Source organism: Salvia splendens, chromosome 17 (assembly GCF_004379255.2).
Source record: "Salvia splendens isolate huo1 chromosome 17, SspV2, whole genome shotgun sequence".
NCBI lineage: Eukaryota > Viridiplantae > Streptophyta > Magnoliopsida > Lamiales > Lamiaceae > Salvia > Salvia splendens.
The window spans coordinates 7,913,625-7,934,239 of record NC_056048.1 but is presented as its reverse complement, the minus strand read 5'-3'; the positions used below and the strand labels follow the sequence as shown (position 1 = coordinate 7,934,239).

The 20,615-nt window shown below is 38.3% G+C and overlaps 2 protein-coding genes across 5 annotated transcripts; both read right to left on the bottom strand.

Moving 5' to 3' along the window:
* Positions 1 to 713: 713 nt before the first annotated feature.
* LOC121775534 (heterogeneous nuclear ribonucleoprotein H2-like) lies at positions 714 to 2,277 on the bottom strand. Its single transcript, XM_042172620.1, has 2 exons — positions 2,178 to 2,277; positions 714 to 1,598 (listed from the first exon to the last, which is right to left on the bottom strand). Exons 1-2 carry the CDS (start codon positions 2,192 to 2,194, stop codon positions 839 to 841), a joined length of 777 nt encoding a protein of 258 aa, XP_042028554.1. The 5' UTR covers positions 2,195 to 2,277; the 3' UTR covers positions 714 to 838.
* Positions 2,278 to 2,877: 600 nt separating this feature from the next.
* On the bottom strand, positions 2,878 to 8,932 carry LOC121773502. Of its 4 annotated transcripts, XM_042170375.1 has the most exons (21): positions 8,711 to 8,932; positions 7,730 to 7,860; positions 7,480 to 7,564; positions 7,307 to 7,360; positions 7,140 to 7,231; positions 6,879 to 7,055; positions 6,415 to 6,796; positions 6,023 to 6,343; positions 5,745 to 5,939; positions 5,533 to 5,628; positions 5,398 to 5,458; positions 5,192 to 5,319; positions 4,835 to 5,081; positions 4,622 to 4,764; positions 4,427 to 4,545; positions 4,229 to 4,352; positions 3,809 to 4,145; positions 3,629 to 3,730; positions 3,436 to 3,557; positions 3,320 to 3,370; positions 2,878 to 3,245 (listed from the first exon to the last, which is right to left on the bottom strand). In XM_042170375.1, the coding sequence occupies exons 1-21, from the start codon at positions 8,756 to 8,758 to the stop codon at positions 3,147 to 3,149; spliced, it is 3,114 nt and encodes a 1,037-aa protein (XP_042026309.1). In that variant the 5' UTR covers positions 8,759 to 8,932; the 3' UTR covers positions 2,878 to 3,146. The 4 variants fall into 4 exon arrangements, with proteins under 4 accessions (XP_042026309.1, XP_042026312.1, XP_042026310.1 ...); XM_042170378.1 differs by lacking the exon at positions 8,711 to 8,932 and having other exon boundaries at positions 7,307 to 7,373; positions 7,480 to 7,589; positions 7,730 to 7,862; XM_042170376.1 differs by lacking the exon at positions 8,711 to 8,932 and having other exon boundaries at positions 7,480 to 7,589; positions 7,730 to 7,862.
* Positions 8,933 to 20,615: the final 11,683 nt, after the last annotated feature.

Here is a 20,615-nt window from a genome sequence, read left to right as displayed (position 1 = left end):
AAATATATATAATCATTAACGGTATATACCGCAGAATTACCGTATATACCGTAATTGCGGTATGATGCGGTATACCGCGGTATATGCAAAATTCATACATTTACCGTACCTTAATCTAACGGTAAGGTATCATACCGTACCGAAAAATGCGGTATACCGAAAATGCGGTATTTTCGGTATTTTTTCGGTACGGTAAGTGCGGTATTTCGGTATTTTTTGTCGGCCCTAGTTATAAGGCCGTCGAGATTTTTCAGAAAAATGATGATTATTATACAGTCAACTACATTAATTTGTTTTGTATTTGGAGATTGTATAATATATGAATGTTATATATACTTATATTTGAAGTCTTTATATATAAGTAGTCATTAAGTAATATTTATTTAATTATTTTACCATTAACAATATAAGGGTGCGTTATATTGCTAACTTTTTAAATTGCTAACTCTGCTAACTCATAATCGCAAATGTCAATACAGTATATTGAAATGTCAACAAAATTCATATTGATATTTTTCACTGCGTTGATGAAGTAGCATAGTTAGCAACTTAAAAAAGTTAGTAAATGATTACACCTCTGACAACATATATAATAAACCATGAGTGATCACCATGGTTATGTCAAGATTTGTATTCAAACTCAAATTCTTGATAATTTTTTGTAAAATGGTAGTGTTGATAACTTATAAGCATCTTTCATCTTCACCAAGGGATTTAGGAAAAACATAATTTACTAAAAAGTCAAGTTTCAATGTAGTAAAACAACTAAAGTGTGGATCTAAGTTAACAACAGAGGTAAAGCAGAGGAACTTGATCTTGAACTCTGTATTAAAATTCACTAACGTGATCTTGATGCAGCTCGCCTCAATTCTTCAGGTGTTGAAGGAAACAACTCCACATATCTTGATCCAATCATCATCTTGTCCTTACACATGGCTTTCCTCGCCTCTTCCACCGAACCAAGCTCCACGTACGCCTCCCCCGTCGCTTTCCCATCAGATCGACACGGGATGTGAATCTTCTCCTCCTCCACACTCACGGTGTCTTCAAAGAATTTCGAGATCTCCGACTTCCTCACCGAGTAAGGCAGGCCACGCATCTTCAAGATCTCCGTATACTCCATCCTCTCCTTTTCCGGAGACCTCTTGCGCCGGACAGGCAGTGGGGAGCCACGGCGCCCGGCACTACCATGAGATCCTTCTTTCACCTCAGCTGCTATCGCGTGGTAATAGTCCTGCTTCTTGCACCTAAACACCTCCACGTATCGTCTCCCCATGTTCTGCCGGTCCCTCCGGAGAGCGAGATCAGCCTGCATAGGCCCTGCGAAGACAACAAACGCCTCTCCGAAGAATCTCCCGTCCTTGTTCACCAAGAAGACGTCGACGACGTCGAGCCCCGCGAAGAACTTGAAGATGTCGACATCGGTGCAGTTGAATGGGAGGCCTCTCAGACGAACCACGGGAAAGGAGTATCTGCTGTCGTAAGCGCCTGAACTGGTGCTGCTCCTCACTGCGAAGTAGGGACTCGATTCCATCATTCTTGGTCTCTTTGAGCCGATCTCGTACCCGTCCGACACCCCCCCGCTCCCAAACAATGCCCTTCAATTATCCATACCCAAGGAAGGAAAAAACCCCCACTCAACCTTGTTAATATAAGCCAATCCCAACCCATCTAGATTTTCTATAGCATCTCAAGCTCTTAATCAATAATGATAACTCATGAACCCAATTGCAGAAATCAGGAGTATTAATGATAACAATGATTCCCCAAGCAAACCACCAGTTCATATAAATGGACCTTTCATGTTACATAATCAGTCTAAAATCTCAAAAAAAATTATCAATTCAAAATGTGATCTTTCATTACGATTTCTACTACAAGTTATAAGAAAGTGTATTATATAAAAACAAAAGTTATACTCAACTTGCTCTTAGCCTAAACAAGTAAATTGAAATCAAACCTAAAACCCAATCTCATAGTTCTCAATGTGCAAACAAACACCCAAACTCACCCGTTAAAATCACTCGCGTCTACAAAAAGGAAAGCCCTTGTTTTGTAGAAGTATCCATACAATCATAAATTTGCACAATTAAAGAAAACACTAGAGAAATGAACCTCTGAAAAGAAATTCCCAATACCCGCCCACAGAACATTTTAAAATTGACAAGGTTCCTTACCCCCTGTGGCCGTACATGGCAGCGACGAAGACAGAATCCAATACGGCGTCGTGATAGAGTAGAAAGTCAGATCAAAGTGAGAGCCTTTTACCCACGCAGAAACAGGGGAAATTAGAAACCCTAGCCGGAAATAGACATTAGCCTCTGGCGAGATTACGGAAATACCCCTAATAAAATACGTACTGCTTCTCATTTTATTTTAGGTTGTACGGCATTTTATGCAATTTATTTTTGTACTATTAAGTTGAAAGAATAATAAATATATTTTTTAATAATAACTCATTGGATAAATAAAAAATGAAAATTGATCATTTTTAATGGGAGAGAAATAATATTTAGCTGTTACTTTTCAATTTTTGTACTGGTTAAGGAGCATATAGAACGAGAATTATATTCGTTATGCAATTAACAATATAATTTCAAGTAAAAAAATAATGTAATTTGTAAAAAGTTAAAATAATAATTATTATTATATTTTTTTTTCATTTTTATACATCCATAAAAATTAATCCATTTTTATTTTAATAACATCATCCATTATTCTTTCTCTACTTTATTACTATAAGGATTAGCCAATGTCATCTTTATTTGACAAGTTTCATGGCTATGCATGTCTGCTTGCCTAAGCCTCCAACTATTTTTATTTTGGAAAAAAAATTATCAATTTCAATTCTAAATTATATTCACCTCATCAAAAATATCTCAAAATAGTAAATCGTATTTAATTAGATCTCATATTATATCAATCGTGTATAAAAAATAGTATCTCACAACATTGTTTTGCACTAGTAGCCAATAAAGTGACTAGTTATTTAATGTAGTAAAAAAAATAAATGACAGCGTGCAAACAGTGTAGCGATAACAACGTTGAACAAGAATATACACACTCTGTGGTATAAACAATAAATTACTTTTCATTTTGTGCACTCAAAAAAAAAATATGCAAAGGATTTGAATTTTGAGAGATGGTCAGTTGTTATCATTTTCAGCAAACCGCAACACCTCTTTGGCCATAGACGAAAACGAGCGTGCTGTATCCTGCATCTCTGTTGTTTTCAAGCTTATTCCCTACACACCACAAAACCTCCATTCATTCCTCACCAAATTCTCTTCATTTCTCTTTCCATACAAATAAGTGTTACCTGCAACTTCTTCAAGTTCTCACTCAGCTTCCTCTTCGCTGCCCCCGATTCCTGCATTTACGTTACCAAATCTCATCAAAAAGAGCCCTCTTATCCTCGCATTGATTTGAACTTACAGATGAAGCATGGCCATATTTCTTCTTGATTTGATCAACAGCAGCACCAGTTTTCTCCTCCTCCTCCTCCACTTCATTTACTGCCACTTTTTCAGTCTTCGCCTTCGTATTTTTCAACTTGCCTGTGAGACGAACGAAAAGAAATGTCGAAAAAGTCACTAATTTTCGACGTAAAGTGATAAGACTTAGTTACCTTTAATTGCTTGAAATCTATTTGTAATATTTTGTCTGTTCAACCCTGCTATCACTGGATACCCTCTTGGCTTCTCTTTCGCGTCGTCGATCTCAATGTCATCTGTCGAACCATAAGCAACGAAGAAAAGTCAAGGCTTAGCTTAGACTTTACAAAACAACAACAGAAGAAAAAAAATACCTATATCCAAGTCCTCATTTTCCTCATTCATAACTTTCTTCTCCTCACTTTCAACATCCATTGAGAAGTTGGATGTCGAAAATATGGTCGATAGTTCTTCGATACTTTGTCTGCAATCTTCGGTTTCCACCTCATGACCGTTCCTCGCTTTTGCACTCTTGCTGTCTTTGATCACAGAGGCAAATATTCCCTTCTTCTTTTCTTTCACGGGCGGTGAACAGATGAGCCCCTGAGCATTCACAAGGTCCTTCTTTAGAACTGTGGAAGCCGATTCCACAAATCTGTAAGCCTCGTGGAGCAAAGTTGAGACGAAAAGTAACTCCTGATCACCGTTGATCTGATTCAGATTCAGAGCAAGTATAGTTAGCAGTCTTTTTCAGGTAACCGTAGAGCGATAAAAAAGTGATGCTGAAGACTTACAATGATGAGTTCGCCATCAAGGGACGACGACACTACAATGTCAGAAACCGAGAGAGGTCTAAGAGTCGAAAATGTGAGTGCTCTTACTGAACTTTGCTTCACAAGAGACAATTCTGGCAGGGATCTGATGTTTCATATTAATAAATTCAATCATACATTTCGTATGAACTTCTGGTAAACTAAGCACGGAAACGTTACCTAATCTCGATCTTTCCACTGGTGAAAAGGAGTATAAGCCCGGCATCCGGAGAGCCAAAAGTTGATGCTGAGTAACAAGGGGAACTGAATTTCTTTTTGTACATCACTTTCTTGACACCCTGCGAATACGAACATCATTACTTGAACTTTCTGAATCAGTCATGCTGATTACACGACAGCCGGATGCGCACATACCTGGACCAAATGCGACAAGGAAAACACATACGCTGATTTATCAGTGCATAGCAACATAAACGATTGCTTTGGAGTTGAGTTGTCAGAGCGAATGCTGTTGCCGTCTATAGCATCAGGCACGCTAGATCCTCTGTAAGAGCAATCTGGAAAATCGGAGTTTTTTTATTTTTTATTTCTAAGAAGACGAAGAGAGAATTCAGAGACAACACTCACCTAGAACCCGTGTAAATAGAGCTTTTGACGGTGTATTAGGCCGGACCACATCAGAGCTTAGTGTATTTCCTGTATCCTTCTCAAGTGTAAAAATAGACGAATCTTTCGTTGCCACAATGATAACATCTTTCTCAAAGCCGTGGAAGCTGCAAGTTTCAAAATGCATCGAGATATTCCCAGTGCAGAATTCACCTGCAATGTGTTTCTCATACAACACAACGGGACCCTCTGGATCGATCAAATACACCTGTGTGCACGAGATACAATACGTAAACTTCAGACTTTAAGATAGATTGTTCAGGAGAAGGATATTCGAAAAAGAAGGATATTCGAAAAACATGCTAGAGATAAACTTACATATCCTTGATCAGATCCAACAGCAAGCTGTTTTAGATTCCCGGTCGTCGTGATAGACAGAATTGCACCATTGACCTTCACAACTTTGACACGACGAATGATATTACTGCTTCCTTTCCTCGAATTACCTATGTGTTAGTAGGGAAACAATTAAATTCTTGATGTCTTTAAAATCAGTGACTCTATCTATTCATAAGAACAAGTACCTAAGGATAAAAACGTGCTTGGAGCGGCGAACGTCTCTGATTTAAGCGTGAAAATCCGGACCTGCACAAAGAACAACAAGTGAGAAATCAGTGCACCAATAGCCCACAGAACACGCAACGAGAGAACTTGCTTACAGTTCCACTTTGATCTCCCGACACGAGAACATGTGATTCATAGTAGAAATGCAACGCCGTCAGTGCAATGCCACTTAAAAACAAGTCATTATCACTCTGCAGAAGCAAGATGAAAATAAAAGGGATATGAATAGATAAAATTATAATCTTATAAACTACCAAGAAACAATGCTAGTTCACTGAAGCTCGTCGTAGAAAAGCCACGCAATTACCTGTTGGGTTATAGAAGCTACCGGGAGCAGAAGTGGACAAGAAGCATCCCAGAAGTTGATCGCCCCAGAGCTATGTCCTGTAATAAGCAGGTTCTTAGCCTTCGAAAACGGAGTAAAAGTTGAGTTGCTTCCATCCTTTAAGCTTCTTTCAAAAGGAAAAAGTGGCAAACTGTCTTTTGCCAGCATGCTAAAGTCCTACATAACAAGAAGCAAAGAAACTCAACGCCCGGGTCCTCATTCGCCAGCCTTCTACTTTTTCTGTGAACTCTCGTGCTTACCTCGTCAGCAGAAGAAGGAATGCAGGGGATGCTCGTCACGAATTGAGCTACCGTGATGCTTGAATCACCGTAAGGAAGCTTGACCATCACCTCCTTTGGAAGCGAAGGAGATGATTTACTTTGGCTCTGCGCAAGGTACCTTTCGATTAAAGAGTCATCGTAGGTGTAGACATGGCTTGACCTCCCAAGCAAGAGAAGAGAATCACGCCTATGCTTGTTTTGATCGGAGCTCGTGGTGATTTCAAAGTCCACCACTGGCTCGCGAGGATGGAGCCCCAGTTTGACAGTGCGCGTTTCAGTTTGTTCATTCAGTAAAACAACCTGCCACATTCCATCGAGCAAATCTGTAAAGCAACTATTGAAACTAACGCGACTAGCCAACAGTTTGGTACCTGTAACAAACTCGTGGAGCTACTATCGGAGCTGCTGCCAAGAACATAAAGCCGGCTTGATTTTCCATCCGCGTCAGCCCATTTCAGCTTGACTATTGGAATTTTCTCTGCTTTATATCCAATATTTAGCTTATAGAGTGGAGTAATCTGACTTGCAGCTTGTTCGGCATCTGAATCCGCGGGGCATGGAACACTCCAGAGGATTATATCGCCGTTGCTGTACCCAACGACAACTTTAGTTCCACCAGAGCAAGCCCAGCATGCTGCTGTTACTTTCTTCGCTTCTTGAAGCATAGTGGAAACACCAGAATTTGTGGATACGGCTTTGCTTTCTCGTATTCCCCACAACGTAATAACACCATCAGAATAGATAATAAGCACCCTGAGAGAACTTGAAACATCTTAGTCCATATCCACAGTAACAACTAACAATCCAATAGATCTACAACCTCAACAAGTACTACCTTTTACTTTCAGATGTCGGTTGAGGAAGAACGTGTTTTGCTGCGATATCACTTCCAACCTCGCTTGTCTTGCCATAAGATACCAAAAGAGGTATATGGTATTTCATTGGTTCAATACTGAATGTCTCCTTGTGTAACCTTAAGATGGACACATTTCCCGACGAATCTCCTATGTACCTGCCAAGATCAACATACCAATAAAAATCTATAGAGTGTATGCATTTCAATTAGCTCCTTCCTTGCATAATTTAAGTCGAGTACATGTAAGCTCCATTGCGCATGGCCGTGAATGAGGTGATCTCCTTCCCAAAGTGATGGACAGACGACAAACACTTGTTATCGAGATCCCAGACCTACGAATGAATAACACAAAATATTATCATATAAATCGAGAGAAATGTTTTCGTTCAATAAACAAGTGTCACTACCTCAATTTGGTTGTTGACATTTACGTTTAAAAGAATACCCTGGTTCTCGATAAACTGTCAACAAAAACTATTACTCGATGTAAGTTATCAAGGTTGTGAACGGATAAAATGTACTAAGAGGATGCCTCTGTACATGCACAAAATGAAAACAATATAATGTCAGCGACGCGTACCACCAAAAATTTACTTGGTAACGTTTCTGAAGATTCAAGTAGAGCTTGCGCGCCATCTTTACCGAACAATTTTATTTGTCCATCTCTGAGGGGGCGCAAAAGAGTTTCATCTAGTCAAAACACGTATCAAGGAACAAAATATGTGACCCCTTTAGTCACATAACCCGTACCATAAAGCGTTTAAATATCAACATAAATGTACAAGAGGAGCTTCAACAATTCTGTAATAAATGCTGGAGAATAGGCTTACTTAGTTGAAATAGCAAGAATTTGTTGAACGGAGTCATGAGCCACGAGCACAGCACCTGATGGAATCCCGTAGTGAAAAAACAAACGAGGATCCACATCGTCGGGTCTCAAACTGTCTGAAAACCCTGAATGCTGCAAAAGGGCTACTAGTTATATCCCATACAGGACATAGAGAAATCTCCAACCTCTTAAAAATGCATTTAACCTTCAAATTCAACCGATATTACTAAAAATAAGAGTAGTAACATTTTGATGTGAAACATTTACTCCTTTTATACTATACAGATATGCCAGTTTAAGAAATACTCCTACATTTGACTTAAAATGGAAATTCCCCCCTAGCATAACAAAAATAAGTTACCACTTCCAAAAGGCAAATATAATTGATAACAACCTTGAATGCCGAAAATCAACTTCGATTTGCATATCAATTTAGTAACTAAAGTACCAAAATCCACTTCTCCATTTGTCACAAGTAGTTACAGTTTTTTTTTTCTCCCAAAAATCCAGATATGTTGTGAAAACTTTTACTGCACTTATACTATACAGATATGCCATTTTAAGAAATACATTTGCCTTAAAATGGGAATTCTTTCCTAGCATAAAAAACAAGTTACCACAACTTCCAAAAGGCAAATATTGTTGTTAACAAACTTAAATGCAAAAAATCAACTTCGATTTGCATATCAATTTCATAACTAAATTACAAGATCTACTATTCCATTTATCACAAGTAGTTAATTTTTTTTTATGTCCAAATAATCCATCAGATCCTCACAAATAAACAACGTTGTAACTGACCAGTAAGAAATTCAGAACTCCATTTTGTTTTACTTACTTGATCGATGACAACTCTCAAACAATCAAAGAAAAGGGTTGAATCTCAAAAAAATTGAAAGCTTGGAAACTAACAAGTTGAATAGAAGAAGATGATGATACAAACACTACTGAAACTGAATTTAAAATGTTCCGAAAATCAAACCTTTTTCATAGAAGCCTTTTCAACGAGTTTCTTCACGAAAACAGACATATCCGCAGAAATAGAATCCGAATTGATTTGAATTTCGAAACACTCTATGCGTGTAGGCAAGGGAAATGAGCAACGGGATTGAAGTGGAGTGAAGGAGTAGAGAGAGAAACAAGAGTGAGGATGAGTCTTCTTTTGTGAGTAGAATATACAATGAGGCAGCAACGGTTTATTTCATTATCGATTACAGACAGTTTTATCTCTTTTTTTAGATTATAATAATAAATGCACATAGCAAATTAGAAAGAGACGGTTACTTTAAAAAGAAAAAAAAACTGACAATTTTTATAGATAAAAACTGAAAACTAAATGATGGGCGTGGTCTGATTTTGAACGAAGAGGACACGTGGAAGCAGACAACGTCTGATCCGAAGATTGCGATAAAACGACGGTGGGATCTAAAATTACCTTAATTTGTCCCTACCTACACGACAACTTACAGAAAACGTTACGAGGGCAATACTGTACTTGCACACTAGACGACAAGAACACGTATTGCGATTTTGAGAGAGTGTTTGAGCTTTGCTAAAATTCAAAGGATGGCTGGAAAAAGAAATGATGGAAACTTTTCCTTTTGAAATAAAATAAAGTGACACGTCAATTTTGTATTGGATAATAAATTCCTTTAAATTTCAATGGATATTTAGTGGTGTATACAAGTTAACCTATTAAGTCTATAGGGATCAGACATAGATCGGATTCACTATTTATCAAGACCTCTTTATTCTTCATTAGGGAGCTCAGTCAAACTCCAACAATGCGACTGATATTACAAGCAAGTTTACAAGAAAGCTTGATTACAGAACAAGAGACTATCTAGCTATTACAGACTAGAGAGTTAATCACCAACCACTTGGAGTCTTCTATACCCTGCACACTCACAAACCTGATTAGTAAAAACTATAATAATCCTTTCGGATCTAAGTCAGAAACCACATGTAAGAGAGAAACAACACAGAAAGAACACTTCAAGAATGAGTCTACGGCTCAGACACCCGCCATAGGCTCAAGCCTATTCTCCAGAACTTAGATCCAAAGGAGTATTGCCAAATCAGCCGGTGATTAACCTCACACTCCAGATTCCAGACCAACACAACCCCCAAGCACCAGATCTAACCAGTTCAAGAACACCTCCTCACAAAAACCGCTCCAGAAACAAAACCCTAGTTCACAACCGACCCAGCAACCGAAGTAGTTACTTCCCACACTACTGTAGCACGATCCTCTTCACTTTCAACCGTGAGAGATCATCAGAAACAGTCGAAGAGACGTCGGAGAAGGAGAACAGAAGAGAGGAACGAGAGAGAGAGTAGTGAGAAAGTGAGAAGTCAGAGAGAGAATGAGAGTGAATAATATAAGTGAGTAACCCAAGGGTCTCACTCACATAACAAACACAAACCTGGATCCAACGGCTGGAGACAAGGATCCGAGTGAGGGTACACGTGGCGGCATCTGGAGTGGAGAGGTAAGTCTATTGGGCCCAGCCCAATTCTCATACATATGAGCTACGGTTAAAACGGGCCCAATGTAAGTCCACCAATTATTTAACATACTCCACCTTGGACTTCATTCTGGGAAACCAGCTTGAACTAACCTGGCTAAGGTGAACATCATCACAGCCTATAAAGGCAATCCCCGCTAAGCCCCAAAGAACACAACGGAGTTCACTGGCATTAAGGGAATCACCATGCTGCCTCCAGACACCAGAGGGTCTAAACCCATTAGTCTAGGAGGACTTTTTGCCTCAGTCCACATACCAGCTTTACCAAGACAGGTAGGATGACTGAGGTCTTTTTATCCCCGGGACATGCAACTATCCAAGATCAAAGTGCAAGAATTTAATGCAGAAGATAAGTTTTTCAGCAGGCAAAGGTTTTGTACCCATATCAGCAGGGTTTTTGTCTGTATGCACTTTATGCAGAAAAACTTCACCTTTTTCTACTATGTCCCTAATGTAATGGAACCTTACATCTATATGTTTAGTTCTATCATGGAAAACAGGGTTTTTGCATAACTGTATTGCAGACTGAGAATCAGAAAACACAGAGGGAGATGACTTCAGAAATTTAAGTTCAGAGAGAACTCCCTTTAACCAAACAGCTTCTTTCATTGCTTCTGTGATAGTAATGTACTCTGACTCAGTAGTGGATAGGGCCACTATATGCTGCAATTGGGACTTCCAACTGATACAAGAACTGCAAACAGTAAACATATAGGAGGTAGTTGACTTCCTCTTATCCCTGTCATTTGCATAGTTAGAATCCACAAAACCAGTTAAGGAGACACCAGCTTCACACTTAGAATAACACAAACCATATTTTGCAGTATGTTTGAGGTATCTTAAAAGCCATTTTAGAGCTTTCCAATGCACAGATCCAGGGTTTGACATATACCTACTAAGGCATGAAACTGCATATGCAATATCAGGCCTAGTACTTACCATCAAATACATCACAGACCCAATGGCATTGGCATAAGGAACCTTCTTCATAGCAATAATATCAGACTTGGTTTGAGGACACTGATCTTTACTCAACACAAAATGAGAAGCCAAAGGAACAGAGACAGACTTTGAATCCAACATGTTAAAATTTTTAAGAATTTTGCACACATAAGATTCCTGATGCAACACAAGGGTAGAAGCCTTTCTATCTCTAAAGATATGTATCCCTAAGATCTTCTGAGCATCACCTAAGTCCTTCATGTCAAAATTCTCACTTAAAGCAGACTGGACATACTTTATGGTTTTCAAACAAGGTCTCATTATAAGCATGTCATCAACATACAATAACAGGATCACAGGCACAGAAGAGTTAAGATCCTTAACATACAAGCATGCATCAAAAGTGCTTCTCACAAAACCTAACTTATGCATACAACTGTTAAACTTAATATTCCATTGCCTAGGAGATTGTTTCAAACCATACAAAGCCTTTTTCAACAAACACACATGATTGGGAAATTTGGGATCAACAAATCCTTCAGGCTGTTTCATGTAGATAGGTTTATCTAAATCACCATGCAAAAAAGCAGGTTTTGACATCCATCTGTTTCAATTCTCAATTAAAGTGAGCACACAAAGCAAACATTAATCTGACAGTGGTGAATTTAACAACAGGAGCAAAAATTTCAGTGTAATCTACCCCCTCTTGTTGAGTAAACCCTTTGGCAACCAATCTGGCCTTGTACCTAAGACCCTCCACTTCATTTTTCAGTTTATATAACCACCTGCAGTCAACCACAGATGCGCCAGGAGGCAAAGGAACAAGTATCCATGCAAGATTAATCTTAAGAGAGTGCATCTCCTCTAGCATAGCTTTATGCCACTGGTTCCAAAACTTAGATTCAGTTGCTTGCTTATAGGATTGGGGTTCATCCCCATCAGACTCATGAACATTAAAAGCCAGATTAATAAGAGCAATCAAGCCAACAAATCTAGTAGGTTTTGACACATTCTGTCTTCTAGCTCTATCTCTAGCTAACACATAATTGCTCAAATCGGCATCATCAATAGCATTTTGTACACCAGATGAACTTTGAATAATATTCTGGACAGGAGAATTATTCCTTAAAGGACTAGCATGCATATCATTGTTATCCACATTAATATCCACATTTTGAGGCACAAAATCATTGAGATTTCCCTCATTAGGTGTCTCATCAGGTGTGAGGACTGGATAAGAATTCCAGAAAGGCTGCTCCACCTCACTTGGAGTATCATTCTGATTCTCCATATCAGTGAGGTGGTTCTGTGGACTCCACCTCCATAAGAGGTTCATTGTCCACAGATTGTGGAGTTGGGTCAGCAGTCAACTTAAGCAAGGGAATTCAGCTTCATTGAAGACCACATCCCTGCTAATTATGACCTTAAACCCAGGTTCATCCCTTATCCAGACCCTATAACCCTTATCCAGACCCTATAACCCTTAACACCCTCAGGATATCCAAGGAAAACACCTTTCCTAGACCTAGGCTCAAGTTTGTCAGTCTTGTTATGCACAAAAGCAGCACAGCCAAACACCCTTAGATGAGAAAGAGATATAGGAATTTCAAAAAACACAAACTCAGGACATTGTCCCTTAAGAGGCACAGATGGAGACCTATTGATCAAATAAGCAGCAGTCAACAAAGCTTCACCCCAAAATTTCTTAGATAATCCAGATTTACTAAGCATGCATCTCACTTTTTCAAGCAAAGTCCTATTCATCCTTTCAGCCACCCCATTTTGTTGGGGTGTATAAGGAACAGTTCTATGTCTTTAATACCATGTGCAGCACATAAGTCATCAATCTGTTTATTACAGAATTCCAGGCCATTATCAGTTCTGATAGCTTTAATCTTCTTACTGGTCTGAGTTTCTATCAAGATCTTCCAGTTTTTCAGTTTCTCAAAGACATCATACTTATGTTTCAGAAGAAAGCACCACACTTTCCTAGAGAAATCATCAATAATAGACAGAAAATACACAGAACCATAGTGAGAAGACACTGAGGCAGGGCCCCAAACATCCATGTGCAAATATTCCAGAACACACTTGCTCACATTAGTAGGCACAGGAGAAGGAAAAGAGACCCTGTGCTGTTTACCCAGCACACATGTATCACCGAAAGGTAAACTATCAACCACATCAGACTCAGTTAAAATGGCATACTTCTTCAGAATGTTTAAACCTTTCTCACTCATATGCCCTAGTCTATCATGCCATAACATTGTTTTATTACTTTTAACCACATTAGCATAGGCATTTTCACATGAAAGAGACACTGCATTGCAGACATATAAACCACATTTCTTGCTGGCCTTAAAGAGACACATAGATCCTTTGCAAATTTTCATGCCACCATCCCCCCATTTTCCCCCATCCCCGCAGCTTCAAGAGCAGTGCAAGACATCAAATTGTAGCAAAGGTCAGGGACATATCTCACGTTTTCAGACAGAGCACAAAACCATTATCAAACTTTAAACACACAGTGCCAATACCATGAATTTATATTTCTTATCATCAGCCATAGACACATAAGTATTAGTAACAGGTTTTAGCTCAGAAAAGACCTCCTTGTAAGGACTAACATGATAAGTACACCATGAGTCACAGAGCCACGGGGGGACTAGATCGGCACGCCAAGTCGCATAAGGAGGTGGGCAAGTGGTGAGCACTGTTGGGTCCGGTGGTGCACACCCGAACTCCACATTAGTATGATATTGTCCGCTTTGGGCAAATCCCTCACGGTTTTGCTCTTGGGGTACTCCCCAAAAGGCCTCATACTAATGGAGTTGGGGTAGCTCATTTTTATGCTTGCAACTCTTGTCCATTTTCCGATGTGGGATATGGTTTTGCTTCACCACAATCCTCCCCTCAAACCAAGATCACATGCCTACCCCCATGTTACAGGTCCACAGGTCACCACAGGTCTTGGTCGAGCTCACGCAGAGACATCGGAGAACTTGCAAGCGCAACCCACCGAACCCCGAGCCACACAGGCCCAGCCCCTGAACCAGGGCTCTGATACCACTATTGGGATCAGACATAGATCGGATTCACTATTTACCAAGACCTCTTTGTTCTTCATTAGGGAGCTCAGTCAAACTCCAACAATGCGACTGATATTACAAGGCAAGTTTACAAGAAAGCTTGATTACAGAACAAGAGACTATCTAGCTATTACAGACTAGAGAGTTAATCACCAACCACTTGGAGTCTTCTATACCCTGCACACTCACAAACCTGATTAGTAAAAACTATAATAATCCTTTCGGATCTAAGTCAGAAACCACTTGTAAGAGAGAAACAACACAGAAAGAACACTTCAAGAATGAGTCTACGGCTCAGACACCCGCCATAGGCTCAAGCCTATTCTCCAGAACTTAGATCCAAATGAGTATTGCCAAATCAACCGGTGATTAACCTCACACTCCAGATTCCAGACCAACACAACCCCCAAGCACCAGATCTAACCAGTTCAAGAACACCTCCTCACAAAAACCGCTCCAGAAACAAAACCCTAGTTCACAACCGACCCAACAACCGAAGTAGTTGCTTCCCACACTACTGTAGCACGATCCTCTTCACTTTCAACCGTGAGAGATCATCAGAAACAGTCGAAGAGACGTCGGAGAAGGAGAAACGAAAGAGAGGAACGAGAGAGAGAGAGTAGTGAGAAATTGAGAAGTCCAGAGAGAGAATGAGAGTGAATAGATATTAAGTAGACCCAAGGGTCGCACTCACATAACAAGACACAAACCTGGATCCAACGGGCTGGAGACAAGGATCCGAGTGAGGGTACACGTGGCGGCATCTGGAGTGGAGAGGTAAGTCTATTGGGCCCAGCCCAATTCTCATACATATGAGCTAACGGTTAAAACGGGCCCAAATGTAAGTCCACCATTATTCAACAGAAGTCATATATTCAGATAAAAATGATATGAGTTATATTAATTAATTTTACAGACATACTCCCTCCGGCCCAAAAAGATTGTCTCAATTCAATTTTTGCACCCAGTTTGTAAAAATAATAATAAATAGGTAAAGTTTAAGAGAGTATAATAAGAAAAATAATAATGTAGGGTAAGACTATTCTCTACATTATTCTCTCTTTTACTTTACTCCTCCACTTTAACTATTTATTATTAGTTTTGCAAACGTGTGTGAAAAAGGAAATGAGACAATCTTTTTTGGGACGGAGGGAGTATACACTATTGGTTATATATAGTTGTTGGTCAAACTTGAGGTGTAGTATTGGTGATTTTCAATTGCAACGACAACTCAATTATAAAAATGTAAAATATAAGTTATGGATTACCTATTGTATTTCATGGTAGATCGAGTTATTAGGGGTTGCTATTTGCTAGATAGTAATTGGTACCGTTTCTATATGTCAGGACAATCATCTTAAACTTTATTCGCAAAAATAATTAGCCAATCAAACGGAAATGATGTTCAATTAGTATATATTCCGGTTTTATATATTGAGGCATTCATTTAAAACCAATCAGTAGGGAGGCAGAGTCAAAGACATATACTTTAAACATTAAATGTTACAAATTCTTGTAAGTATTAGAGGGAAAGAAATCGAGTATAATAATTGCCACCTAAACACAAGACTTTAACAAATTAGTATCTTTAATTTGTTCGATTCATTTGTCAATTAGTATCTTTAATTCATCATATTCGAAATATTGATAAATTGGTAATTGGTATGTGCATACGTGTTAAAGCTGTTATTATCAGTCAAAAAGTTCTTAAAATGCTTTAGTTACAGTATTTTTTTCCCATAAACTTGTTACTTAAGTTTTTTACTATGAATATGAATTGACAAATTAGCTGATGTTACGAGCTACATAACAGTTGTCAAGATCGAAAGTAAAACTTATATGATTGGGCAAACACATAAAATATTTACATTGCTCAAGCTACCAAAATTAAACACTAAGGCCTAGCTCAAAAAGCTTATTATATCAGCATTGGAAATGAGCAGAAGAATTGGGCTTGACCCAAAGAAATAACATTCATTCTTAATCTTATTGGTCCATTAAAGGCCAACAGTCCAATGCAGATCCATTGAGCTATATTTAAGGGAAAATTTCCAACTTGATTCTCTCACTATGCTAGAATATATGTATGGGATCAATGGATACTCACTAAAGTTATTTGGATTAACTATTTTGACTTAGGATAATATGGTATGTCAAATATTGGTAACAAAGTAATTATGTCGACGGCGGGGCTACGAGCAATGCTGAACCGAAATCCTTTAAGCGACTAGTGAAGCCATTTGTGTCAGTCGGGTAACTGGTAACAAAATCAATTGTGTTGACATGATGCTATAACGCAATGTTGAAAACGAAATCATTTAAGCAACTAGTGACGCCCTTTTGCGCCAGTAGTATATGAGTCCCGTATTAATTGGACACTAGTAGTATAAATATATAAGTGTAGATTTATGCAATTTTTTTATAGTTTACAAAGAAGGTGATACATACATTTAAGAACAATAGTAGTAGTTGATATATTTGGAACTAGAAAAAATGAATGGACGTGAACCCAAAGAAATACATCATATTATCATATATATCGAATTCCAATTTAATATTATATGTAAACTCTTGGTTATTCCATTATATATTGAGACAATTATGGCCCCTCACATCATACGGTGGTCCAATTTTATTCAACAATGATAAATGGGGCAGCCCCTAACTTTAACTCTCATGCTTAAGGGGTGTACTTTTGTTTTTTCTCGTTGCTTTTAGGTTTCAAGCCACATGCACGTTTTCACATCATTTGATTAGGCCCCTTTACAACCTATTTTTCCTATAAAAAGTAATATAAATATAATGCCTTTTATTATTCTCTTCTTTTTAAATATCAAAGTCCTAAATCTTCACTCAATTATTTGCTTTTTTTCAATTGGGTCCCTCTACTTGTCTCACTTTGCTCATTATCACTTTTAAAATTGCAATTTCTTATATCATCCTATTTTTCAGTGTAGCTTTGAAGGGTTTGGTTTTTAACACATGATGATAAATGTTCAATTTTATGTTAAGTTAGTAATAGCCAAGGTTTATGGTTTGCTGTAACTTGTAATGCAGCAACTATGAGGGAGGTTCACGTTACAAAACAACTATTTGAAGACAAATTGGCAATCTATATATTGTACATGTATACTCTTGTCTGTTAGCATAATCGATTTTAAATTTTAGTTTACTTGTTATTTATTTATTTAAATATTTTTGGTTTATACATAAGCAATGAAAGTGGGTTCGACTTCATAATCAACCCACGTTTGGGTTTATTTCTCGAGAAGGCCCCGCCTCATGCTTTCTTAATTCACTTCGAATAGTACTTACATTTTACTTTGGGATTAGTATTGATCTAATCATATTCTGTTGTAGGTTGCAGCCTTAGTTCTTAATTAATTCAAATATTCCCTTCCTCCTTAGAGCATCCACAACCGTGCGATTGCCAATGAGCACGGTTGTGGGCCCGGCCTGAAAGGATATGGGCTAGATTAGATTAATATGGATTAAATAATTATAGTTGGGCTACAATTATATTTAGTCCATAAGCCCAACAATCATGAAACCCTAATGACTCTTTGTCTATATAATGGTCATTTATTCTCCATTGTGGGAGAAGAGAAATAGCGTAACATTAGAGAGAAAATACGTAAAGCTCTGTAGAGAGAATTCCTAGCTTTCTTCTACGGAGCAATTGTATCGGGATAGTTCCTGCATCGGATTGGAATACACGTGGACCTCGATAGTAGTGGATTCAACTTGCAGGACACAATCGTAGAAGAAAACAACACAACAAGTAAGATTTAGTTCCGTTGTGTATTACGTGCTCAACTTGCAATATGATTATGAATCTAGATCTGTTATTCTTGTATGCAATTTCCGCTGCGCTCATTAGATGAATACAAGAATTCCTAACAGTGGTATCAGAGCGCGGGGCTTGATTCATAATTAATTTTGTTTCCTAATTAATTTGTGGATGATTTTGGAAATCAAAATTATGAAATTGGATTTCAAAATTCTATGACTGTCGTCCAATGCGTTGTCCTCGCCTTCATCTTCTTCCGCATCGGCGCCGACTTCCAATCCATTCATCATCACCGATTTCAAGTTGATAACCGTATCTTCTCTCTTGTACGCCTCCGGAACCACCGCCACGTCCCTGACCTCCGGTGGAGGTGAGTAATCCGCATAATAAGCCGGTGGAGGAGTTTTGTTAGAAATCAGGTGCTGCGAACGAGTTGCCGCCGCCGGCGGCGGATGGCTCCGGTAGAATCGCGACGCGATGGCGATGGAGATGATGATTCCGTTGATTAGGATGTGCAAATACGGCGGCCTCAGCCATGGCAGAATCAACGACAATATAAGTCGGAACTATATTCAATATACACGTGGGAATCTTGAAAGAAACTCATTGAATATTTAATATATTAATTTAGAATTAATATGAATGGTTAGTCAACGTTTGATTTGGAATGAAATATTAATTGGATTAATATTTTTATAATTTTATATTAATTTAGAATTAATATAAATAATTAAATCCACATTTAATTAGAGAATAAAATTTGATTTTATTCATTGAGCATTATTTGATATCCTATGTGATAAGCATGCTATTTGATTTATGCTTATTTATTTAACTATAGTAGTTAGAGACCGTGTTATATTATGTCTGGGTAGGCGGCGCCCAGTATGTGTAGTCCGTGTTATACTATGTCTGGGTAGGCGGCGCCCAGTATTTGTAGTCCGTGTTATACTATGTCTGGGTAGGCGGTGCCCAGTAATTGTTTGAAATTTAATATTGGATATTATATTCACAGAACTAGTATCACACTTTTCCCCATAAAATATAAGTCTTGTTTTGAAACAAACGCATCGTCCATCATAATTGTTTGATGTTCCTAGCCTTTTCGACCACGAGTTTTACGCCAAAGTGTTTACTCTAAATCTACAAGGCCTAGGCTCATTCATAGATGCATGGTTGGCATCGTGTGATGGGGTTGACTTGCTTAAATTGTTTAGTGACGCCAAAGCGACCTAAATAGTTTATGGATGCATATTAATTGGATTAATAAACCAAGAATTGCAAAATAGTTGTTGCAATTGGCTTGGAGGCCTACCTTGTGATATTATTGTAGTGATCAGCCAAAGCAGGGGCTGCAATAATATAGACTTGGATCTTGGACCACTAAAATTTATATTTGATATAAATTCATATTTTATGTTTGGGGGACATAATATATGTCAAAATTAGTGGGAGCTAATCAATACAATAATCCCTTGTTTGATTAGTGATGCAAATGTGATCTTTGCATGCTTTTCTGATTTGCTTTCGTTTTATTTTCTGTTCAGATAATATGTCAAACTTATCTTATGAGTGTATGATGGAAACAAACAAATTGACTAGCACGGAGTGGCAGAGAGACTGCCCAAGACTCAAGGCACAAGGTGCAATGAGTGGGAGCTCAGCTATGTTTGTCATTGAGATAAATATGTCTATGAATAACTCACAATCCTGGGTATTGGATACCGCTTGTGGTTAACACATTTGTAATAATGTGCAAGGTTTAATTGACAGCAGGAAAGTGAGGCCTGGGGAAGTAGACCTAAGTGTTGGAAATGGAGCAAAAGTTGTTGCCGAACGCATGGGAACTTATAGATTAGATCTTCCCTCAGGACATAGACTAGATTTACATAATTGTTATTTTGTTCCAGTTATTTCAAAGAATATTATTTCCATTCTGATGTTGGACATCGAAGGTTTTTCATTTCATTTTGCAAACAGCAGATGCTCGTTTTCTAATAATGGATTGTTTTATGGAAATGCCTCTTTAGAGAATGGATTATATATGCTTGAATACAAACGGAATATTCTCAATGTGCAAAATAAAAGACTTAAGCTATGTAATACGGATAATGCTACTTATCTTTGGCATTGTAGACTTGGTCATATCAATGAGAAAAGAATAGCGAGATTGAGAAAGTTAGACTATCTAAATTCATTTGATTTTGAATCATATGGTGCTTGTGAATTCTGTCTCAAAGGAAAGATGACTAATAAGCCACTTTCTGGGAAAGGGGTGCGTGCTAATGATGTGCTAGAGTTGATCCACACAGATGTGTGCGGACCGTTTCCAACTCAAGCAAAAGGTGGTTATTCGTACTTCATTACTTTCACTGATGATTTGACAAGGTATGGATATGTGTATCTTATGAAACACAAATCTGAGGCCTTTGATAAATTTAAAGAGTTTAAGTGTGAAGTTGAGAAACAACTTGGGAAAAGTATCAAAACTCTTCGATCAGATCGAGGAGGGGAATACTTGAGCGAGAATTTTCTTGA

Coding starts and splice junctions, on each gene's coding strand:
- LOC121773502 (XM_042170375.1), bottom strand. CDS start 8,758: ATGTCTGTTTTCGTGAAGAAACTCGTTGAAAAGGCTTCTATGAAAAAG. Junction 7,565..7,729: donor ATTCTTGCTATTTCAACTAA/GTAAGCCTATTC, acceptor GCGCCCCCTCAG/AGATGGACAAATAAAATTGT. Junction 3,246..3,319: donor AGAACTTGAAGAAGTTGCAG/GTAACACTTATT, acceptor TGTGGTGTGTAG/GGAATAAGCTTGAAAACAAC.